This window comes from Ananas comosus, linkage group 12 (genome assembly GCF_001540865.1).
Source record: "Ananas comosus cultivar F153 linkage group 12, ASM154086v1, whole genome shotgun sequence".
Lineage (NCBI taxonomy): Eukaryota > Viridiplantae > Streptophyta > Magnoliopsida > Poales > Bromeliaceae > Ananas > Ananas comosus.
In genome coordinates, this window is record NC_033632.1 from 195,244 (window position 1) to 220,291 (window position 25,048).

The following is a 25,048-nucleotide window of genomic DNA, read 5'->3' on the forward strand; positions in this document are numbered from 1 at the left end:
GACCTGGGAGACGACGTAAACTCCGTCTGGGATAGGAAAGGATTGCAGACTACGAGTAACAGCCTACCTGAATTAGTAGCTTGCTGGTGGGTTATTTGGAAGATCAGGAACCACTTGATTTTTTAGAAAGATATAGTCGAACCCAGTTCTTGTTGTTCATAAGCTTAAGTAGTCGTTGAAGTTGTGGGATCATCTCCTCCAAGCAAAGTAGAAGGTTTTTTTTTTTTTTTTTTTTATGGATTTGGTATTCTTGAGGCCCCGGAGGCCGGATGCCTCACTCTTGTAGCTTAATTTATTATTCTAATGAATGAAGTAGATAGCATGCTACTTTTTTCTCCAAAAAAAAAGAAAAAAATTTCATTAATTCATATCAACCAATCCACATGGCCTTTTAATGCATTAGAGGATTGCTATATCACAGTTTGTAAGAACGTTTAGATGATTTATCTTCTTCACCAAGTGAGCTAGGGTTGCAATTCCCAACCAAAAAAAAAAAGGGTTTTTAAGGGGGCATCAAATTATTTAAAAGGGGAATCTCAAGGACTTCATATTCAATCAATAAAGGAAAATATGATCAGAAACCAGAATCAAGTTGTGTACAGAAAAATTAATTAATCTTGTAGAATTTTCTTTGGATTCCAGAGTTTGGCATTGATGGATGGTCTCCAATGAAGCATAGCAAGCATAGGTAATGGTGCTTAATTCAAATTAATACTTACTTCAACATTATTTAAAACTTTTTACTACTACCCACATGTACAAATCTTATTCCAAAGTCCACGCATAATTGGTAATTATATAAAAATGAAAAAAAAAAGAGTAAGTGTTATTTCCCTGCAGATATAACTGGGGATAAAATGAGAGAAAGCATGATAATTGTATCGGACGCTACTATGATAGTTACTATAGTAATCTGAGAATAACCCGATTTGATCAGAACAACTATCCATGCGAAAACTTCTCGAGTCACCTCCCCTAGATAGAGCTTGTTCAAGAAGTAACGAGACTAAATTAAGGAGCGAACACTCCACAAGTTATTTCCATGAAAACCTGCATTATTGCATCCCATTCTCAGCATAGGGAAGCAGTCGGCTGAATCAGTATGCTACATGAGACATGAAAACATCTGGTTTTCCCTACCAGTTTGGCTGTGATGGGACTTTTCGAGTAATTGTTGAATGCTTTTGTTTTCTAAGATATTTTAATGCCTAATTTTTTGAGTAGCTTTTTGGCCGGTGGAGGAAGGACAAGGAGTCTAATATTATGATCTTTCTTTATTTTTGTGACATGAAAGAAAGTGTAATCTGGTGTGGATGGTGTGTTCTTTCTTTATCTTATCTCTACGGTGCCCAACTTTATCACAAGAAAATTATCAGAAGAAAGAGAGTTAGCAGCGATGGTTGTGTGACAAATATTCGAAAGTAATATGGCCAAACATATCAGCAGAAGGAAAATTAGTTTTCTATATTTAAACCAGAACAGAAATTAAGGAAGAACCAACAAGTAAAAGAAAACTAAAAAGAAAAATGGTGGGTTCAATAAGTTTGGGCCTACACTTAGGCTACACTTTTTTCTTTTTCTTTTTTGTTTGAGAGAGAAAGACAGTAAAATACCCGCTTCATTCATAAAAAAGATGAATTTAGCAATAGTCGTGAGGCAACAAGGCCTTCGGGACAAAAATAAAGACAGGAGAAGACGTGTCGACGGTCCGACTCGATAATTCATTTTTTACGATATATATATATATATATATATATATATATATATATATATATAAAATTCCTAACCTCACCTACGACTCGTTGCATGCTGGACAAGATGATGTAAACAAGAGTTTAATTTCAAGGATGAGCAACAACTTGGTGGGGCCCAATTCGATGATGATNTATATATATATATATATATATATATATATATATATATATATATATATATAATTCCTAACCTCACCTACGACTCATTGCATGCTGGACAAGATGATGTAAACAAGAGTTTAATTTCAAGGATGAGCAACAACTTGGTGGGGCCCAATTCGATGATGATGCGATGGCATTATATATGGCCCTAGCTCTAGATGTCTTCACGAACCACAAGCTCCAATTAATCCAATGTAAAGTCACCCAAAACCTATATAGCACATAAAAACGCAAGTATGGGGGCATGCACTACAGTTTCAGCTCTTTGACTCCCTTTTGCTTTTATAATAATGTATGAACTTCTCTTATTTAAGATGCATCTGTACGTCCATTGCCACCCATCAGGGAAGATAACATATTTAAAATGCTGCACAAAGACTTCAGGTAACAGTTCATTGCATTTCTATTTGAATGCTTATGTAATGTAATGTAATTACTAAGTTTATCACCAAGAAAAGGAGGAGTATAAGAACAAAGAAAAGCAATGACTATCAGAGTAGTAAAAGTGTCTAATAAGTGTGTTTCAGAGGATTATTCATCTTCATGTACTTTAAGCTCACAATTCTCCAGTTGTATGTATTTGGTGAGGGACTATGTTCGCTAGGCAGCAGGGTTGAGTTGCAGAGTTGAAACTTGATATCAATAATTTCCGGATAAAGTATTGGGTGCAGATCATGGGAGTTGTTGGAACAGCGAAAAAGAGAAGAAAAGTCAAAGGCACAGCCATGTGATTTTAACTTCTCTTTGAGGGCTCCTGAAATGAAATCTCCAGGAAATATGCATGCACATTATGGAATCATAGGTATATACCAATCCCCATATACATACAGCACACTCCGGCATATTCCATAGGTTCGTTTCCTTTTTCTAAAAGAGAATAAGTAAATTAAATGCCATTCTTGGGTAGTCGTAAGTAATCACAAAGTGACTTCTCTTCTTTTTTTTTTCTTTTTTTTTTTTTCTTTTTTCGAAGGGCCGCCAAGCTCGACCATTTTTAGGTCATAACTATCCACAAAAAGAATGAGTGTCTCTACTAACTATTCTAGTAGTCGCCTTGATCAATGAAATGTGCAGATAACGGTTCATATAAAATACTTTATGTTGCGTGTATACCCCTCTTTTTCCTTCCAACTTGTGTATATTATTTTTTTTGTCAACTGGTGTAGCAGCCACATGAATTGGCGTTTTAAAACTTATGCATTAATTGGAAAAAAAAAAAAAACAATGATGCGAAATTTCAGGCCTGTTCTAAAGGAATATGTTTGACGTTGGGAACGATTTGAAAATTGTAGGACAAGACCAAGTTTGGCTCTGAACGGAGCTGTTGCGAAAGTATACGAATAGAGCCGCCCAGAAAAGCATTAATTACTGGCTTTGTTTGGATTCTGGATCAACCCTACATGCTCCTGGACGTTTGAAATGTACAAATTAAGTATCGACTGATCGATGTTATTGCTGAGATATGAAGTAGTTTTGAAAGTAAAAACTCTAATTTGATATTTTTACTTCTACTATAGCAAAAAAAAAAGAAAAAAAAAAGAAAAAAAAGAATTGTGGAATGGGCGCAGCAAAAGCCTACCAGAAAAGCACCTATGAGGTGATAACAAAGTGATCAGCTGTCATCAGTTACATCAATGTTCCTCAACAACACCCTTTAGTTTTCCCCCCCAGTTGGTATTAATTTATGGGATTCTTTTAGCAATGGTACCAAATCATCCAAGCGCACTCAGAAGTTCAAAGCCTAATTATCAGCTGGTAGCTTTAAGAATCTGAATGATTTTGTAAAACGAAAGAAAGTATAATGCGTTGTATGGTAGATACATAGCCTTCATTCTTGTTCTTATCTCTGGGCTGTTCATTTATATCTGAAACTGATTAACAAGCAATGCGCAACTGTTCAACTCCATTGAGCAGCATGCAAATGTACTACGATGAAGCCATACTTAGCATATAACATTGGATTAAGAAGTTAACAACGTACGTAAAAATCTGCTTCTTGAAGGTTCTAGAAAGAAATCATTGAAGGTATAGGTGGTCAGAATGGTGGCATCGAATATATATTAAAAATCACTACTACTTTTTTTTTTTTCTTTTTTTTGAGAGGAAAGGTAGCATGCTACCACTTCATTCATTTAGAAAATGAACTGGGCTACAAGCTGAAGCAACAGGGCCTTGAGAAACATAAAAGAGAAAACAAAAACAAAAATAATAGTAAGCTAACAAGGAAAATAAAGATAAAGAGAAAACAGGGATAGTAAACGTATAACTAAAAGACTATATAGATATATATATAAATATATAGAATATCAATATAGCAAAAAAGGTCCCAGGTTTTCCGAAGAGAGCGAATCTCAGATACTAGTAACCCCATCGAACGTTTGGATTTCTGGAAAATTCTTCTATTACGCTCCAACCAAACAACCCACCAAGTTGTGGCGATTGTCGCTAACTCCTTTCCCCCGAGCGCTCCCCCTTTACTTTTGCTCGATTCCCAGAGCAAACAAGCAGAATCACAATTACGCAGGGCAGATTTATTTGGAAGCAAACCCTCCAGAAGTGCTTTGATACCATCACATCCCATAAAGAGGTGATCAATGGTTTCGTCCCTATTCAAACAGAAAACACACGTCTCCTCTCCACTCCACCCACGTTTCAGCAGGTTGTCTACAGTGAGCACCTTTCTTCTAAGAACTAACCATACGAAGATCTTAACTTTCAGAGGGGATTTAATCTTCCAAAGTTGGGCAAAGCTCCTATCTTTTACACCACCATTTTGCAGAAAGTCGTATAGCGATTTAACTATAAACTCTTCCGACCGAGTCCATCTCCACCTTACTTCATCTCTTTCGTTGTTTGGGAGAATCGTGGATATCGCCTCCTTAAGTTGCGAGATCAGACCAAAATCACACTGGGATCTTGGTGTAAATCCAGCTAAGATTTTACGCCACCTCCATCCATCCCCCCCCAGCATGCATTAACCTTAATATTTTTGTGCATAGCATTGTCGTAAATATTGTAGAAAAGAGTTCGGAGGGAAACGTGGTCACTCCAAATATCTTTCCAGAAGTTGACGTTCTGTCCATTCCCGATTAAGTAAGTTACACCACATTTAAATATGTCTCTAGTTGCTAGAACCCCCCACCACCAGTAGGAGTACAGCCTGAACGATGCTCCTTCGCTGAGGGGCTTCCTCCTTGTGTAATAAATACCCTCAAGTAGAGAACCCCACTGATGATTTCGAATTGTGAGAAGTCGCCACCGCCATTTGGCAAGTAAGGCTACATTCATATTCTCGAGGTCTAATACCCTAATCTTCCTTCCACTCTACTCCTACACACAACCTTCCATCGCACCAGGCAATAGCCTCCAGCTGCGGATACCGCCCCTCTCCAGAAAAAGGCCCTTCGAACAGCTTTGAGTCGGCGAATTACCCACTTGGGGGCTTTAAAGATGGAGAAAAAGTACAGAGGCAGGTTCGTGAGCACGGCGTTAACCAGGACTAATCTTCCACCTTGCGAGAGGAGTTTAGCTTGCCACCCTTCTACCTTTTTTTCCGCTTTGCCAATAACAGACCACCAGTCCTCTCTTCGTAGCCGGCCATTCGTAAGAGGCAATCCAAGGTACCGTGTTGGGAAAGTCCCCTCTTTGCACCCCAATAACTCTGCTAGATTCTTCCCCCGGTGTTCATGACGTCCCAAATAAAATAATTCAGACGTAAATTTGTTAATCTTCATCCCAGATGCCCACTCGAATATTCGCCATATAAAAAGCAAGTTACCGACCTGCTTTTTCTTTGCTTCACAGAAGAATAATGTGTCGTCTGCATATTGAATGATGACTACCTTAGATTCATCGCTTGGTCATTGCTTGTGGCCCTTTCCGTCATTCTTGCGAGCCCTTCCGCTACCAACAGAAAGAGGTACGGAGATAGTGGGTCTCCTTGTCGTAAACCCCGCTTCGTTTTTATCCACTTGGAGGGAACTCCGTTGACTAATACTGCAACTTTGGCATTAGCAATACATTGTTCAACCCATCCACACCACTTTTGATTCGCCCCGAGCCACTTCATGACCTTTCTCAGGAAGTCCCATCTCACTCTATCGTAAGCCTTCTCGAAGTCTGCTTTGATTCCAACACACTCCTCACCCGCTTTCGAGCACCAGCGAACAATTTCACTTGCCGTCACAAAAGAGTCCAAAATGGATCGCCCTTTGAGGAAAGCTGCCTGCACCGGGGAGGTGATCTGTTTCATAACTCCCTCTAGTCTGTTGGCAAGGACTTTAGAGATAATTTTTTGCACTCCATTTAAGAGACTAATGGGTCTGAAGTCACTAACTATTTTCGCCCCCTCTTTCTTAGGTATTAGGCAGACGAACGAATAATCCATTGGCCCGGAGTTTAAACTTCCGTCATATAGTTCCCGGAATATGCTAAAGAGATCGTCCTGAACTAACTCCCAAAACCTTTGGTAGAACCTTAAATTGAACCCGTCAGGCCCCGGTGCCTTGTTGCTACCTAATTGGAAAATCGACGTCCTAATTTCTTCCAATGAAAAAGGAGCGGTGAGGTGATCCGGGTTTAGAATGTTTCGAGTCCTGAAAAGCCCGCTCCAATCACCTGTACGCGACATATTTGCAACATCGGGAGCAAAAATATCCTTAAATTTAGAGTAAAAATATGTTCTCTTTTCCTCTTCTCTATGCAGGTTCCTACAATCGTCTTCCACCGCATGTATAGCATTTTCCCATCGCCTTTCATTGGCCTTAGCGTGAAAAAATTTTGTATTCCCATCTCCTTCCTTTAACCATTGTTGTCTGGACCGGGTTTTCCATGATTTCCTCATCAACCGCGACTTTTGTAAGTTGTGCCTTGAGTTGTTTTCGTTTCTCAACCTGTTGTGATGACAAACATTGGTATTCCTCCCATTGATCCAACTGCTGGATTTCTTCGGATATAGCTTTCACTGTTTTAGAAATGCTGTAGAAGCTTGTAGAACACCACTCCTTAATTCGTTTTCGACAGTGACGTAATTTAGCCACTACAGTGAGGACGCTGGTTCCTTTCCTTGGCACTTCGTTCCACCATACTGGTACTAATTGACAAAAGTCCTCTCGTGCCAGCCACACCTCCTCCAATCTGAACAAACGTTTAGTCATTTTATCACTGGTGGACAGTAGTATTGGCGAGTGATCAGACGTGATCCGAGGCATAGCCGTGACTTTGGAGAGAGGAAAAGTGTGATCCCTGTTACCATATATATTACATACCATATATATATATTATATATGTTACCATTTATGTTATATATATTACTATGTATGTTACTTTCTTATTAGGATAGTATTATTTATTTCTTTGTATAACAGGATATAATCCTGTACTTCCATGTAAAGCTTTTCCTCTCTCTATATAAGAGAATGGATTTAGATGAATAATATACAGAAAATTTCTCAAATCTCTTGTTTCAATCCCATTCTGTAGAGATTAGGAAACGGTCTAGTTTAGCTAATGTCGGAATACTCTGCATGTTAGACCACGTGAAGTTCTGGTTCCCCATTGGCAGATCAATCATCTCTAAATCGTTGATTAGGTCAGTAAACATAGCCATCAGGCGACCACTCCACCTTTTGCCCCTCCTCTCCAGTAGGTTCTTGGTTAAGTTAAAATCCCCGCACATTACCCATGGACCACTGCATAAGGCTTTCAGCGCTGTCAATTCGTTGCAGAACTCCTCCTTTCCATCCCACATAGGTGGCCCATAAACATTCGTAACATAGAAGGACGTATTAGTGCTAGTATGAGTGAGCCGAATAGTAAGGGAATATTTGCGGAATAAGACCTCGCTACTCGAAAAAACTTTCGAGCTCCAATAAAAGTGATCAACCCACCAGAAGCCCTTTCTGATTTGATAAAATGACATTTATCAAACAAAGAGCCCGCAAACGATCTAAGGAAAGAACACGACACTACTACCTTTTTTTTGTCTGTATAATCAGTTCTCTACAGTACATGCATGGAACCAAATTAGTAAAGCAAGTAATCGATCGTGTGCTAATTCACACTTTTATTGGCTTCTGGTTGAAACGCATTAATTAGATTATATATATATATATATAGTTGAGTTATGATACTTTTATAAGTATCACTATCATTGTGCTATTAGGTTTTAAGCCATTGGATCTACTTTTTGATTATTAATAGCCCTTGGATTAAACACTATTCCACCTACCACCACCTACCACCATCATCTCAACCTCACATCTTCCATCCAAGAGCTAAAAACATACAAGTATCACCCTCATGATACTTTTACAAGTATTCTAGCCCTACTCTCATACTCTATATATATATATATATATATATATATATATATATATATATATATATATAACTTGCCTAATGCCCCACAATCTATACCTAATTAGCATAACTACAAAATATATATATAACAAGACATTTGGCAGCAACAAAAGATCAATTAGTTCGAAGGTATCTCCCAATAGAGAAAGGAGATAAACAATCCAATATAGTACTCAACAGAATTAGTGGCTCTCACATTAATTGGAGCCACAATCATTTGATCACACCTCATCTTCCTTAGGCTCATCAAGCTAGGACCATTTTCCCAATTAAGTAAGCTGGTACGGAAGCAAATTATGATTTGGTATGTTAATGGCTCTCATGTAGCATGCATAAGGAAAGTTCAAAAGAAAAAAAAAAAAAAATCTAAGCTGGACTAATTTTTTGGTTCAGTGGTTTCATGAGAAAAAGAACAGTAATTAAAGGAGGCAGAGTAGGTTAACGTAACATAGATTAATCATGGGTTGTTGGCCATGCATGTAATTATAATTCCTTGTCTCTCACTCAACATATATGAGGTCCTACAAAGAGAATAATAATAATAATAATAATACTTTATTTTTTTGAAAAAAAAAACACTACTTAATTGTATATACAAAGCGCACAATCTTAAAAAAGCTAGTGCTTTAATTGAAAAGCCCCCGTGACGCCTCTACATGAACTCGGTGCATGAATGTCGATGCAATGGATGCAGAATAATGTTGTCGAGCACTACCGCACTAGGCTTTTTTGCTTGTACCCACTGCACTGTTTGAATCATTTGAACAAGTACGTTCCATATTTAAGAGTTGTGACAATCTCAGCCATTGACCAGAGCCAGTGTTGGGCCCGAGCCCATGGTGGTCTGGGTTTCATTGCTCCCGAAGTAGGGCGTGATGATGTGTTCTTCCATGTTGACTGTTGAGTCAAGCATGTTGTATATCTCGCGGCTCACGTGCATGCCATGTCTCACAAATGCTGCCGAGTTAAGCACGAGTGCTGCTACTATTTTACCTCATGTTCGGTCAACTGTACTGTGACTTTTGCAATTGTTTGATCTGAATTTTGAAACAATTTCTTTATTCTTGAAAATAATATATATATATATATATATATATATATATATGTATGTATGTATAATGATTTTTCTCAATCCTAATAGCTTGCGCAATCAAGCGCAACCAAACAGTTAAGTGCCCATGGACACGCTGCTACCATGTATTTGTACTGCCCCACGATTCAACGGAATGCATGGCATTTATTACTTCATATATACAACAAAATAAAGGGGAAGTCCATCTAAATCATGCATAATAGAACTACAGTGTACAGTAAAAAAAAAAAAAAAAGAAAAAGGAAAAACCTTAGAGCTTTCTAACAGAGCTTCAAGTCGCAACCAATCACGCTTCAGTCACCTACCACTCCATTTTTCCTAGACCAACAACTAAGCTAATCCGATAATCACAAACTTGCTATGCAACATGCCCTTACATACTCTATTTANCTCTCTCTCTCTCTCTCTCTCTCTCTTCCTTTCTCACCTCCCGTACCTTCTCTTCTTCTCCATCGCCTCCTCCGTAAGCATCTCTCTCTCTCTCTCTCTATAGATCTATCAAGGTATTGGAACCCTAGATCGTTGGTGTTGCGAGTAGTATTTCCTCCGGTAAATAATTTTTGACCATTTTATTGATTACTTCCGAAATTGTAAGCATTTGTGTGTTAGTCTGATTGTGTTTGATGCATCAGAGGTTGTTAGATCAAATGTTAGCATTACGTGTGGGATTTGGGAAGGAGACAGATCCGTTTGTTTTGATCCGATATTTTGGTTTTGAAATGTATTATTTTTTTTACTCTCTTTTGCTATATGTGTTCTGATCTGTGCTGATGGATCAGAAATAGATCGTTTCTCGTAGCGGATTGTGTCAGATCCTTAGTTTCCGCGGTTCGAGATGATTAGAGTTGGATCTATGTGAATATTACGAGGTCTTATTGCTTCCTCAGATTTTTTTTTTTTCCTCCATTTTCTTGTAAGCCTCGTCTGGGCGCGATTACTTATATTATCTGTAGCGAGCACCAGATCCTCGGATTGTTAGTAAAACCTTTCTGTCTCCTGCATTGTGTGGTTCATTATGAATTAAGTCATTGAAGTTTGATCTGATTTTAATTGCATTTTTGAAGTTTCAATTGCAACTATCTGGCCCCGGTGGCTGTTTTGGGTAACATTAAGTCCTATTAGTCTACTTTCTGAAATAAGATGCCATGTCGGCCTTGTCGTCCCAATTGATGTTGTACAAGTTCTCTTCCTGTTGTCCCTGATGGCATGCTATGATGATGTCACTTTTTTTTTTTTTTTTTGTTTTAGACAGTAGAGTAATAGAAGGATACATTGTCATGGAAAGTAAACTAAAATTGCGCAACTTGAGATGTTTGCAAGGTGAAAAATTCAACATAATAGTTCTTGGTTTAATATCATTCTTTTTTGAGATCCATCCAATCTTGAGAGTTGAATGAGAGGCCGTAATGAAATTATCTAGTTTTGGTCCCTTGAAGCATCTTTAACATCTTTAACATGATAATGCTGTTAATGTTGCACCTGTTTGAAGTGGGTTCAATTGTCTCAAATTGATAGTTGTCGAGATGGGGCTGTCCTTCACCAAGTTATTCAGCCGGCTTTTTGCCAAGAAGGAGATGAGGATTCTTATGGTGGGTCTTGATGCCGCTGGTAAGACCACTATTCTGTACAAATTGAAGCTGGGGGAAATTGTGACCACGATTCCAACCATTGGTACGTGTTACGTCAGCATTATGTTCAAGCGCAATTTTTTTTTTTGGCTTCTTATTACACTCACCTTTTTAGAATTTGTTTGTAGTGAATCTGATTTGAGTGCATCCTTATATTTAGGCATTCAGGATGGCAAATAGTCAATGTAATCTTTGAAGCCCCAAACCCAAAAATTTCTATCCTACAAAAAATAATTATGAATATAATCACCTATCTTTGCATAATGCTATTTTATATCTCTATAATAATAATAATAATAAAATATTTCCATTTGTTAAAATGTTTAAACTTTCCCTCTCTAAATCTACCAAGTTATTGGTAGTCAGATTCTTCAGTTGCTCGTCAATGTTTGTTTTTAACTGATTGAGTTTCTAACTTTCTATCTTATATGTGGTCAGGATTCAATGTTGAAACTGTGGAATACAAGAACATTAGCTTCACTGTTTGGGATGTTGGTGGCCAAGACAAGGTATGCATTCCTTGTTGGATGTCTTCTGGTCTGTGAGGAATGGAGTGTGTTCTCATTTGTGTTTATCCTTATTGCCGATTTGTCTTATAGCTTTCACCCCTGTAAATCACCTGTTCTATTTCCAACGTAAATGCCTAGTATTTTTAGCTTGATTTCATTCCATGTGCTCCATAGGTTTTCTCTAGGAAAGATGCATCTTTGCTAACAGAACCATTTCTTTCCTTTTTTCCTTTTGCACTTTTTAAACTGCTTTCCTTTAGATTTATTCTATTAAGTAGCAAAATTTTTTACTATTTTGATGTTTATGAAAATTTTCTGTTGTGCATTGGCATTATCAGATTCGACCTTTGTGGAGGCATTACTTCCAGAACACTCAAGGCCTGATCTTTGTGGTCGACAGCAATGACAGGGACCGTATTGTTGAAGCCAGAGATGAACTCCATAGGATGCTTAATGAGGTAAGTATGTGCATTTTCACTTTTTGCCTGCTTCACTCTGGCGAACAAAGCTAATGAAAGTTAAACATTTTTTACCCTTGCCTCAGCTTAGGATATATTAGAGAATTGTGCAATACTTTCTTATTTTCTTTATGGAATCAAATAAAACCTTGCAAGCGTTGTAATACCAATTTAGGCAAAATAAAATAAATATATGTTCCCTACATTGTCAGCAGATGTTTCTTTGTCAAACTCGTTATTTGTGATACCTTTTCCTTTTCTTTATCTGGAAGTGATTTAAACTCTAAATATTGAAACAATTTTTGGAGATATTTACATATATACACTTCCATTATTATTCCTTTACACATATTCCCTGTTAGATCAGAATTTTCATATACATTCTGGAGAAACTTATTTACTTGCATATGCATGTTTGTACTTACAGAGTGCCTCTTTTCAATAACCTCTTTCTAGTTCACACGTAATTACCCCTCACCTAATTACCCCTTATGAATTGGGTGACTTCCCACCTTAACATTGGGGTAAGCAAGTTTAAGCACTCAAGGGGAATATGTGAAAATACGAATGTTCAGGTTATATAGGTAAATAGATGGTTTTGAGATATGTATGAGAAAGCTCCTATCCTGTTTTGTTATAATTGCTACTAACTACTGGAATAGGCAGGTTGACAGTCGGTTCTTCCTGTGAGAGAGATTACTGAGAGATTATTTCTGCTCTTTGTTCAGGATGAGTTGAGAGATGCTGTGCTGCTTGTGTTTGCGAACAAACAAGACCTCCCAAATGCCATGAATGCTGCTGAAATCACTGATAAGCTTGGCCTTCATTCCCTCCGCCAACGCCATTGGTACACATCCGATCTTTTTCTTGCAAAGCATTGATACTTCTCATTCTATTATTTGCTATATTTGAACCCAACGTTGACTACAGTTTCTGGCAGTTTTTTTTTTACGTTCAGAAAACTCAGTTTGAAGTACATACCCAGACCAATCCTGTTTTACCCAGTTTTGTAAATAGTTTCAAACAAAAGATTTGATATATGTGTAATAGATCAACATGAAATTCAGTAATTCTACTTGTTAACTTATGTGCAATGAACATTATTATGTGTTCAATGCTTCTTCAGGTACATTCAGAGCACATGTGCTACATCTGGAGAAGGTCTGTATGAGGGGTTGGACTGGCTCTCCAACAACATTGCTAACAAGGTCAGATTCATCAGCCCATATATCTATTCTTTATTTGCATATTGAGTCCCTCTTTTGAATAAAAACAAACTCTTTTGGCATGATAACCAGGTTAACAACCTTGTTTTATCATTCTGCAGGCTTAGATGTTACTCAAAAGGATTCTTCTTGCTTGTCATGTTTCTTTTGCTAATGAAATCCATTATCTTTGGAGAGAGTGAGAGAGCTGTATCAATATCGAGCATTAGATCCTCTTGTACTTTTTACTTTTATAGACTCAAAAAATTGCCGCTGGTTAGAACATGAATAAGCTGGAACTTGTTCTGCTAGATGATGGTATTATTTGTGCTGTATTGAAATTTATTTGAAGACCATATTTAGTTGCCTTAAAATGTTAATGCTGGTGCCTAAATTATCAACCTCAAAGGTGGATTGTCCGATGTGCTTTAATTAACTGTGAACTGGAAGTTTAAGTACCTTGGTGGCCGATTCAATGCTGGTCCTTGCGAAAAATTACAAGGCTGTATAACTTGTTTGAATGAACGATATATATGGCCTTGATCTGATGCCAAAATTTACAAAGAAAAACTATCTTATGTAAGGACCAGTTTCTTGTTGAGGATTATATCATCTGTGGAGAAGTCAGCTTCCTTCCGGTACGTTCCCCGGCCAAAGTCGAGGTTGTATGAATCCGCAAGGCCATCGATCAACCCAAATTCTGGGGTCCAACCTAATTCCTTTGTAGCTTTCTCAATCGATGCAAAGAAATGCTGCAGTTGGAGAATTACAGGTAACTTAAATTTCGTTTCATGTGTAATGTCTGCACACTGATACTGCTATATGGTGGTAATAAACAAACTATTGTGATATGCATTGAATACTAATTTTGTAAATCCAGCAGCTGATGTGTATGAAAAATGTAACTTGAGATAGTCTGATTATAGTCTTTTGAAAAATGGGAAGGGCAGATTTTTCAGCTTCCACATTCAAGAGCTCATAACGGTAGAATGACCACAACTTCTTTTCTCAGGTGTTGTGGTTATAGTAGATTGATGAAAGGTTTGATTATATGAATAATTAGCTGGGAGTTTTAAGGTCTTAAGAAATAAAAAAGCAAAGAAAAGATTAGTGGGCTTCTTGTAAAGAAAACTGCACCTTCATCAGTATGCTGTTCGTAACTTTCAATGAAAACTTGGTACCTGATCTCGGAATGGGAAAGCTTTCTTCTTCCCAAAATCAAATTCTTTAGGGTTATAGTGAACGATTTCTGGTTCCGGAAAACCCGCGGCCTGAAATGGCAAAAACATTGAATATCAATATGCAGAGAAACAAAATAAGTTATTAACTTTTCTTAATTTTACATAAAGTTTTAAGTATAATTTGGTTACCTTTGCACATGCCTTTGCTAAGCCATCAAAGGTGACATACTTTGATCCAGAGATGTTGTAGACTTGCCTGCTTGCTTTTGAGTTGCCAAGAACAATCACGAAAGCCCTCGCTAAATCCTACATAGTTAATGGCTCCAAATAGGTAAGCAGCATTTCAAAGAGCAATTCAAAAATTGTAATACAGTCGACATTTTGATCTAGGCTTGCTAACTATTTATGTGTCAAAGGAATTATATTTTTCAATTGATGAACTGTATCGTTCCATGTATCAGTCTACATATAACGCACAGTTTTGAAATTTCTGCTGGAACTCAAATCATAAAACAAGTATATTTCGGTTTCAGTTGTTGCAGTTCAAAACTAAGGTCCAAACTACCCTTCAGTTAACTTGGAATGAATCTGTAAAAGGCTCACCTTTAGCGTATTGAGCCAACTTGATTAACATTTGCTTTTAGAACCAAATTTGATATCTCTATGCATTACTTGTATTTCTTAGCTCTTCGTGCTTGAATCTCTTTGGTAGATGGTGAAAGAGAAAGGGGCGTAGAGAGAGAAGAAGAAACGAGTTGGTCATACTCTTCACAGATATTGCCTAAAAGTTCATCACCATACGTTGCTATCTTATCTTGTGAAATTAGGGTTACAACATCAGATTCGAATCTTCCCTCTTTGTTCTGATCTTTCAAACAGAAATCTAAGATGTAATTGATAATTGCGTCTAACGAAGTTGGCAGTCATAAGGTATCTATCTTCACTAATACGACACGCAAGATAGGTGTCACAAACTTGACTTTTTATCAAAATATTTTTCGAAAACTATGCTCTGTAAACAGAATAGAAGCTAATAAGACATACTTAACGTTTAACGTTATTAGTCAACTGACCTTAACATGCCCAAGCTGGGTTAATTGATTTCCTGAATTGGGGATCGGAATTGGTCGTCCGGCTTTCAATCTATGGAAGAACCATTCTTCTACAGGATTGTAATTCAAGGGCCCATAAATGTAAACCGGCCGAAGAGAGGTCCAATTCACACCGCGAGAGTCCAGCAAGTTCTCAGTCTCGAGCTTTCCTTTGTGCCTACTCTTTGGATCAACTGCATCAGTCTGTTAAGTTTCAACACATCANAAAAAAAAAAAAAAAAAAAAAAGAAAAAAAAGAAAAAAAAAAGAAGCAAGTTTGCTGAAACTGTAATTTCTTCGAATTCTTCAAATAGTTCTCCGCAAACAACAGTTTTATAGAAGCCCCAGCCATAAATTAGGAAAAAGAAAAAAGAAAAAAGAAATATAAACATTGAATCTCCACCTCAAAGTGCGGCAGAATATCGGACTTAAGATACACTCCAGCTGAAGAGCAATATATGTACCTGCAGAATTTTACCCAATGAGAGTGAGGGAGCAACTGTATCAGAGCATGCCAAGAATAATCAGACCACTCTTTTTGATTAACTGTGCAAGCACATAACTTGCCATATAATACAAAATCACTGTACTCTCTCTCTCTCTCTCTCTCTTAAATATGAAAAGTTCTGATGAGACGAATTTGGAATATAGAGTTTCTACATATATAAAACTACTCAACAAAAGAAGTGGTAGGAAATAAAAGCTTACTGTTCTAGCTTGGGCAAGCCATCCAATATAGGCTCTACCTCAGCAGCCTCACGCCCTGAAATAGGTATTCAACGAGACTACAGATGAAAGTATATTCGATATGAAACTATGGTCTTGTTTCTTTACAGAACTAGAAATGGAATAGAAGTATAGGACACGGATTACTTTGACGAAATAAGATTTTACCATTAATGTCGTAAACAACATCGAATCCCTTAGCTGCAAGGTTTGTCTTGACAAATTCAAAGTCTTGCCTATCCCCTTTTAAATGCAGTATCTGTGAACAATCGGTTAACTCGGTTGTATAATAACAGAAATCAGGGAGAGCAAGACCATTTTACTTTCTCTCTGAAAGGTCAGATAGAAACGAATTTATTACCACAAACTGATTATCATCACATTATGCAGTAACAATTTTTGGTTTTTCTCAAGTCACCAGGGTTGTCAATCCTAATTCATCGAAATTCATCGAAAAATAAAGTTATATGACTTCTGACTTTTGATTAATGAAGTTCATAAGCTTGCTTGCGGTGTATACGGCCAAGTCCACATAGCTTTAGATTAATAAATTTAGGTCGGGGAAAGAATATAGATGATTGAATTTCTGAGACATGCTCACTTTTAGCTTATACTCGTGCCATTTACGGGTTAACAAATTCTTTTGCGAAATAATTTAGCAGCAACATTTGCCAAACATATAGCAAACAATCAGCAATTCCCCCAACCGTAACTTTCGCCAGTTATCTCACCCTCATAACTCAAACAGCCTTTTCGATAGCCACCAGGTAAAAAGATGATGCGAAAAAAGAACATAAATTGCAGTAAATAGAGTGATTATTCTCTCTTACTTTGGATGAGAAATCGGCATAGTCTTGGTCAGATTCCCCCGGTAATTGTTGGGTTATGGGTGTCTTCCCTCTAGTAAATAATGTAACCTGTTGACCCCGAAAGAAATGATTCCATCAATTACCCTAAAAATACCTTCAAACAAAGCATCCAAGCTCAACATTATATAAACCAATTACACTCCTTAACTTCACCCAACCCAAAAAAAAAAAAAAAAAAGAAGATCCAAAACCTGGTGTCCTTCTTTGACAAGGAGCCTGGACAAGAACACACCAATGAATCTGGTGCCTCCCATTATAAGGATGTTCTTGGAGCTTGCTGATGCTCTCACCTCGACTGCCCCTTTTGGTTGCCATTTTCTCCTCCTTTTCTGAAAATTTATATGCCGAAACAAATCTTAAGCCAGCAATTCCTGTTTCTCACGTCTTTAGACATCAAGGCCTTGTAAGAAGATTAAGAGCACACGATTTTAAATTCAGTGCCACCAACATAGATTTCAATATATAATTACATATATATATATATATATATATATATATATATATATANCAATATATAATTATATATATATATTTTTTCTTTTTTCCTTCTATCGCAGAGTTCACCTTAGATTGCATTTTGAAAATCATCAAAAGCAAACAGGTAAGAACTTTTTTTTTTTATTTTTTGGGTTTTTCCTTTTGGTTTTGAGAATTGGGAATAGGGTTAACCTGAATGGAGATGTTAAGTGCTGCTGCACCATGGAAGTCTGATAGAGCAGAATTGAGGAGAGATGAGTTGGGAGAGACCCAATTGCTGTGAGGCTGCCTATGCTGCACCACCAATACCCTTGCCATCTCTCTCTCTCTCTCTCTCTCTCTCTCTCTCTCTCTCTCTGTACTATTTTTATTATTCTGAAGGGTTTGATTAGTGTTGTGAGAGAGAGATGTTTTAAGTTTGAGGATGTGGTGTGGTGGCTCTTATTAAATGTTTAGGGCCCAACTCTCTCTCTCTCTCTCTCTCTCTCTCTCTCTCTCCACCTCGGCCTCTAACATCTCCTCAGCAAAAGGATAAGAGAACTCCCACTTTGGTCTGGTTACATCCACAGCTTCACTCATCCCGGATAAAGATTTGTCAATTCCTTGGCGCCACAGTTGGCTGGGGCTGGGAGATCAAAATCATTGCCTGCCTGCACCCAGTGCATCCCCCCATCCGTCTTATCTCATCTCATATTTTAAATGCAACACGCTCCCTGTTAATACGGTTTTTTTTTTTTTTTCTTTCTTCTTTCTTTCAGTGTAAGTGTTTGGATGATTTTTCGCAATCCCTATTCCTATGCTTTTCGTTTCGATGGCAAAAATTAGGAAAACGAAAACAAATATGCTTCTTATTTTATAGCAGATGTGCTTACCAAGTTTCATTTATCTCTTCGTTTTAATTATCATATGTTTTACTAAACCCCCAGGTTTCCAACATTTATGATTCTTCACACGCATCTAAAGCTATTCTCATGTGCAGAGAGGACTTCACAGAGACACCCTAGTTGTAGTATTGATCTGATTACAGTACGAATAGTGTAATTGTTCATCTGTCGATCAAGCTTGCGGCGGCCAACACAAACTGCTCTTATTAAACTTTTGCAGGATAACCAGCAGCACCCTGAAAATTTGACTGCCTGAATGGAGAATCAATTTTGAATTCATCAAAAGATTCATAAACAAAGCATTTTATAAAATTCACAGAAGTTTTTAGTTTTTACCTCGACAATAATGATTATAGTTGTACATTAAATAAATGCCCACATTTGGGCTTCCTTGTGCAATTTCACATCTGAAAACTAATCAGTATATCTTCTGTAGTCATCCCCCACTTACGTAAAAGTCGTTAGCATCATAAATTATACGCCAACAAACTAAAAAATAAAATGATTACACTCGCGAAATCACCCCCTGTATCGCCAAATCTTTACTCATCATTCTTTCACGAGAAAAAGGGACGAATTTTGCAAGAAATTCAGATGATATTCCAATGTATGTTGCCACTTTGCCATTTTAACAGAGCACATCTCATCACGGCATGAGGAACAGCATACATCGCTCATTCAACAATTCTAAAGCTAGGGTACGGTAAAAAAAAAAAAAAAAAAAACACAGCATGAAGACTGGTAACTTGGTATTAATAAGCTCATCATATTTATTTCGTGTTTCCTTCGGACACATAGATCTTCCATTTCTGACTCGGATGTTTCGCTTCTCTCCAGAATTAATAAATGAGATAAGACCATGAATTTATTTAGCATTATCAAGTCGTGAAACAATTCCACCACAAGATTTTTCCATCTTCAATTTTCCTGCAAAAGGAGGCCTAATCTATATTAGCAGTGCGAGAAATAGAAGAAAAGGAGAACAAGAGGAGCATATATATTGCAATTTAGTCCTGAGAAAATGATCATTTTACCCCTTTCTTAGAAAAGAAGTCTCTGAGCACGGTTAAAATGTTCGTTTTGGAGGAACAAGTCACGTACTGTTTGTTTATTCTGTGTAAATATTAGGACTAAATTAAAGCAATATTGTAAATATCAGGACTAAATTGCAATATATGAAAGGTCGGTTGCCAGGTCCCAGTGTTAGGATGGTTCCACACAGTTTTACCCGAACATGATCAGAACAGAATGCAGGCTAATAGTTAGTTCTAAAACTTCTAAATTTAGCCTAACGGTTTTAACTTTACAAAAAAAGTGACCACGGAAATGGGCACACGGCACGGGAAGATGTATTACCAATTATACTGATGTCTCTAACAACTCAGCAGTCCATGTTCAAAAAGCGGAGCTTTTTCTAATCCTTTTGCTTTGTTAGCTTGCTTCATTTTCGCTCTTCGCCTCAGGACGGAAGAGTAAATGAATGGATATTTTTTTCCCTAAATGAGAAATAAATACTGTTAATAGAAACAGCTATTTGAATTCCATCTAATGCCAAGGACTAGGAGAATTTCAGAATGAACTGCAACCATCAGTGTGACCTAACAATCATGCAAATGAAATGTAATTCATATTTTAACAGTAAACTCTCGAGTTAAAAGGTAATACACTCACCTTCACTGCTGCTTGAAACAACTGAATACATGCCAGAACAACTAAAAGGTATATATCGTCATGTTCGCCTTGATGTATCTTGGCCACCAGCTTCATTCCAACAGAAATAAGGTGTATTATATAGTGACCAAGATGAGGGGTCAGATCCCACCTAGCAAAATCATTACAACATGGATTTGCATATATGTGACAATTTTGCATTAAAAGACAAATTTTGCAGAAACAACCCCTGCAGGATCGACATACTTGTTTGAGAAATTTTCTAGCGTTGAAATTTCGGTCATTAATACTCCCCCATTGAGTTGGTTCTCTAACACCTATGGAAACAATTTCTTTGTAAATATGACTTGTGTGCAAAATGGATTAGGTGCCTGTCTGACCAGGCTGGAGCTTCTATGAGAGAGCTATTCAAAAAAGCACTAATAGCTTTTTTTGTAAAAAAAACTAAAAAAAAAAACTCCGATTACTTCTCACTGATGCATAGGCAGAGGCTTAAAATAAAAAATTCAGCTCATGGGGCAGCAGAAACTCATTTCAGCTTCCCATCACTGCAAAAGCTCCATAAGTATGATATTAGTCTATCAGAAGCATTAAAGAAAAAGGATATTAGTCTATCAGAAGTATGATATGCATGTAGGGTAGCATTTTCAATGCAAGTGCTTCAACTATTTTCCTTCCTCTGTTTCATTAATTGCTCACCAGCTCTTTCCCTCGGGCTAACAATCCTCTTGTTCTTTGATCCTTTTCGATTGGGCTGTGAAAAGCTGACATCCCGGGTTGCAGAAGCCGGACAAATTGAATCATTCTGCAGTTCTATCAGTGGTTGAATGCACATATTGCTTGCTATAATGGCGTTTGGCGCGCTATCATCACTAACCGATTGATCACCGTGTGAGAACTCAAACTTCAACACTTTCTCCCTCGCTTTCTTCAAAGCCCCAAGAGCATACTCTTTCAGATCACAATCAAATGCGCCAACCAAAGCAATGTCCAAAGGTATTGCTGACCACACATGATGAGTTCATCGTAATTTTCCCTCTTAGGAAATAGGAAATGATGCCGTGTCTGGAATCAAAGTGGAAGCATGCAATCATTTGAAATCCTTTCTCCGACGTGGCAGTACGAAGTTAGGTGGCAAAATCATCACAAATTCTTGACGAAGGACACGCAGTGCATGCGTGCATAATATACCTCTAAATTCAAACGAGCGCCAAATACACTTAACCTCCAGCTCAATTGAATCGTAGCGACTTTAAATGAAAGCTGCTTGTCGTCTAAGAGTTAAATCACCATGTACCCGGCAATTCGAGCATTCCTTTCAATTTTTCTACATATACACTGAATCAAACAAAACTCTCACCTCATCTTGGTATTTTTGAAACATGTTGCTAGTATATGGATTAGCATTTGTTTCTCAAATTTGAATCCGGGAATTCACTGAGGTGACGCATGGAAAGACCGGAGATCCTCTTGGGACTCTTTCTCCCGCTTTTCTCTAAGAAGACGATCATATTGTTCTAGAAACTTGTTAAGTGAAGTCTTAGAAGTCAAGTGATCATCTCACTTTGTCCGGTGGAAGACACACTGGCCCAAAAAGTGTCCTTAATATGAACAGGGGCCCGGTGCTTCTTATCTAATTGGTACAAGGAAGAAAACCAAGCATTATCTTGAAGTTGGCATCTCTCTATCATCACCTCCCACTCCATCTCAAAGTCATTAATAGTTAGGGAATTAAAGAGAGCGTTACATAATCTAATAGTTATCTCCTCCTTATTTTCCAAAATTTCCAGTTTCTCGGGTAATTTCCTCGCGATTTGCTGACGGCAAAATCAAATTCTAGCATTCGGAAACACCTTCATAACTGCTGCGCTTATCGATTCATCGCGATCAGTGGTTACACAATCCGGAGGCTTGTTGTTATTCATGCACCTTATCCACTTTGTAAAGTAGTCCCGTCACCAAGACCACCGCAACCTAGCAACACATGTTGCCCATGGTGGTTAGCTCCAATAAATGAAATGAAACCAAGGGCACATTGGATTTGCTCATCAAATAAAGTAGTGTCCATTGTAATTACATCACTGCAGTACTGCTGTACTGGTACTCGGCTCGAGATCTAGCATCAAGCCATGAGACATTTTACAAGAACGCCATTCTCATCCCCACAACAGCTTTTGTCTGCAGCAGAATCACAAGCTTCAAGTTTTTGAGCTTCAAGATCTCATTTTTGCTGCCGCAGTTGAAAGCAGAAGCAGGAGCTCGGCCAAACATGCATAATCCAAGAGCATAGCAAAACTTCCTCACAGCACTAGCAAAATTCGACATTAATCCCGGCATTGCCTATTTAGGCGAAATTTATGGGAGAAAGGGCGAAATCCATGCGATTTCGGCGAAATTGAGATCAAAATGCACCGTTCGAGTCCACCGCTGTTAGGGTTGCCCACAGGATCTTCGATTCTTGAGTTTGGCCGTTTTTTTTTTTTTTTTTTTTTTTTTTTTTTTTTTTTTTTCGTCCCCCCCTATTTTGGGTTTTGCTCGCGAGGGACCGAGGGTTTTGGGGAAGGTTTCGAGGGAGCGATAGGCAGGGGCGGAGGATCCTCTGCGGACCGTAATACGACCCAAAAACTACCCAAGAGAGAGGTCACGGTCTACCGGTCCACCGGTCTACGGAAGAAGTAAAATAAAATGTTAAACTCCTAAACCACAGGAAAAAAAAAAAAAAAAACTGTTATTAATCTATCGGATGTAATGTCCAATCTTTAAAAAGTTTTAACTCAGCTTTGAAAAATTTATTAATTATATATGAAGGGACTGCGGCGTTAAATTACAGATTTTAACACGTGAACTTTGTTAAAAAACTTAATAATTTATTTTTAGAAGATCAGTAATTGATCCGTTTAAGTCGTCCACCTATATAGACCACGGTCTATACAAAAAGTAACAAACATGTCAAATTTTTCTACCTTTTGGTGCATAGATTCTTCTCTCGTATAGTACATGGAGTCATCTCGCTGCGCATTCATATCGGGATTGATCTCAACCGTCGGCATTCCCCCCACTCAACTGGCCTAATGTGCATTTATAGAAAACAGGAACTGCTACGAGTACACCAAATGCTCCACCACAAGTGTTCCCCAACAATTAGTGTTAAATTGAATGAGGACAACCCCTGTACTGTTTCAGGTTGCAACTTGGTCCTTTTACATGTACCTTAAGCACTTCTCACCCTGAACTCGTACATAATTGCACGTACAAGAGTAACAAAAGAGCTGTTCAGCTAGAAAAGGACTTTTTTTACATTTAGCTTCCTAACAAATTCTTTTTATACAAATAATCCTAGCAAATTTATATTTACATATACGATACTCTATTTTTTCATATGAGGGTCATGTTGATATTTTTAAATTAAGCACGATGATTGAATTATCGTATATATATATTCATATCCACATTTTAGTCCCTCTTTTTAACTTAAGGGTAATAAAAAATACAAAAAAAAATGCGGCGATTGAATCACCGTGTTCAGCTTAAACACACCATCTTGACGCTCCCGTGGCGAGAAGAGGGCTATTTATATAAATATATACATTTGTTATGGTTATTTATAAAAAAAAATTTAAGGGGACTAACTAAAAAAAAAAGCCCACAAGAAAAATGAATCCAATTAAGATGAAGGATAGAAAAGTTTGAGAAAATAAAGTCCTCTTCTATGGAAGGGTTAAATGCATTTATATCCCTACAAACATAGTAAATTATAAATATATTTCTACAAATTCAACTTTTATATATTGTTCCTTCAAAAGTTCTAATATATTCAAATATATTTCTCTGATTTGTTACCGATATAGAACTGTTTATATTTTCAGTAAAGTAAAATGTCAATTTTTCCATCACAAATATATCTCTCTACAAGTCACAACAATATAGTGTATAAGAGGGACAAAAATGCCAAGTTATCTCATAAATTAACTAGAGTTAAGTATTTAAGTATTTAATCTGTGGTTAACTAAAGTTTTATAACAGATTCTGCAAAGACATGCATATCGATATCTGAAAACATTAGAATTTTTATAGAAACAACATATGAAAGTTAAACTTTATAGAAATATATTTACAATTCACTATATTTGTAGGGACCCGTATAAAATCAATCCTCTATAGAAATATATTGGATGTACTATTAATTAGATTTATTGCATAAGCTACAGAGCCCAAACCAAAGAAAACTTGATTTTGAATGTTCCAATCTGCCAACAAATTGAGCTGATTTTTTTTAAAAACCAAATCAAATTAACCAATCTGAATTGAAACTGAGAGTTTATTGTTAGATTTTTTCCCTTTTTTTTTCCTTTTGCACGCCATTCCTTCAATTTTTTTGCACAGATTAATTAAGTCACTGCTTTAATTTTCTGCGTAAATGTTGAGCATTGGACTCCCCACCAAGTCAACATATACTGTTTAAACTTTGACTTTGAGATTGGTATAGTACAGAGTTGGAAATTGAGGAGAGGAAAAAAATACAATAAAATAAAATGAAATGGTGTTAGGTGCCATAACACCAGAATACGTCAAGCCCGATAATCATGGCGCGGACCACGAGTTAGGTTAAACATCATTTACAATTTTGTAAGCGTAGTTAATTTTTGGGTGAGCCACATATTAACAAGTGCTTATATCTAAACTATATTGTTAATTTATTATTATAAGTAATGAATAAATTTATTTTATTTAAGATGAATTTTAACTGATTACTTAATAAATAGTATACAGTTAACACCATGCACTACAATTAATTAGAACATTCTCTCTACACGAATCAAATTTTGCACGCTATGAGTTTCTAATTCAGTTTTTTGTAATCTGAAATAGCTTTACGTAAAAACAAAACCCTGTTATTAATTTTACTCTTTTTCTACCTAATGCATAGGAGGAGCTATTTAAGTTTTTGTATTTTTAATTAGTACTATTGTTTTTGACTTA

General features: G+C 37.1%; 3 protein-coding genes and 1 long non-coding RNA gene across 9 annotated transcripts; 2 read left to right on the forward strand and 2 right to left on the reverse strand.

The window, feature by feature from the left end:
* LOC109718292 lies at window positions 2,105-3,024 on the forward strand. The gene is made up of 2 exons (XR_002218429.1): window positions 2,105-2,300; window positions 2,487-3,024. It is a non-coding gene; the product is annotated as an uncharacterized LOC109718292 (long non-coding RNA).
* LOC109718291 (ADP-ribosylation factor) lies at window positions 9,757-13,543 on the forward strand. 2 transcript variants are annotated; one of them, XM_020244458.1, is made up of 7 exons: window positions 9,757-9,832; window positions 10,885-11,040; window positions 11,436-11,506; window positions 11,845-11,964; window positions 12,693-12,811; window positions 13,091-13,172; window positions 13,292-13,543. In XM_020244458.1, the coding sequence occupies exons 2-7, from the start codon at window positions 10,893-10,895 to the stop codon at window positions 13,295-13,297; spliced, it is 546 nt and encodes a 181-aa protein (XP_020100047.1). In that variant the 5' UTR covers window positions 9,757-9,832; window positions 10,885-10,892; the 3' UTR covers window positions 13,298-13,543. The 2 variants fall into 2 exon arrangements, with proteins under 2 accessions (XP_020100047.1, XP_020100048.1); XM_020244459.1 differs by having other exon boundaries at window positions 9,825-9,918.
* Window positions 13,626-18,014, reverse strand: LOC109718290 (chloroplast stem-loop binding protein of 41 kDa b, chloroplastic). 2 transcript variants are annotated; one of them, XM_020244456.1, is made up of 10 exons: window positions 17,706-18,008; window positions 17,228-17,365; window positions 16,998-17,084; window positions 16,336-16,426; window positions 16,150-16,204; window positions 15,845-15,905; window positions 15,424-15,645; window positions 14,540-14,656; window positions 14,351-14,440; window positions 13,626-13,921 (listed from the first exon to the last, which is right to left on the reverse strand). In XM_020244456.1, exons 1-10 carry the CDS (start codon window positions 17,829-17,831, stop codon window positions 13,745-13,747), a joined length of 1,164 nt encoding a protein of 387 aa, XP_020100045.1. In that variant the 5' UTR covers window positions 17,832-18,008; the 3' UTR covers window positions 13,626-13,744. The 2 variants fall into 2 exon arrangements, with proteins under 2 accessions (XP_020100045.1, XP_020100046.1); XM_020244457.1 differs by having other exon boundaries at window positions 13,779-13,921; window positions 14,307-14,440; window positions 17,706-18,014.
* Window positions 18,775-22,541, reverse strand: LOC109718133. 4 transcript variants are annotated; one of them, XR_002218386.1, is made up of 4 exons: window positions 20,768-22,541; window positions 20,069-20,158; window positions 19,754-19,893; window positions 18,775-19,324 (listed from the first exon to the last, which is right to left on the reverse strand). XR_002218386.1 is itself a non-coding variant. In XM_020244155.1 (4 exons), the coding sequence occupies exons 1-4, from the start codon at window positions 20,870-20,872 to the stop codon at window positions 19,316-19,318; spliced, it is 336 nt and encodes a 111-aa protein (XP_020099744.1). In that variant the 5' UTR covers window positions 20,873-22,541; the 3' UTR covers window positions 18,775-19,315. The 4 variants fall into 4 exon arrangements, 1 of the variants encoding a protein (XP_020099744.1); XR_002218387.1 differs by having other exon boundaries at window positions 20,069-20,219; XR_002218388.1 differs by lacking the exon at window positions 20,768-22,541 and adding an exon at window positions 20,315-20,385.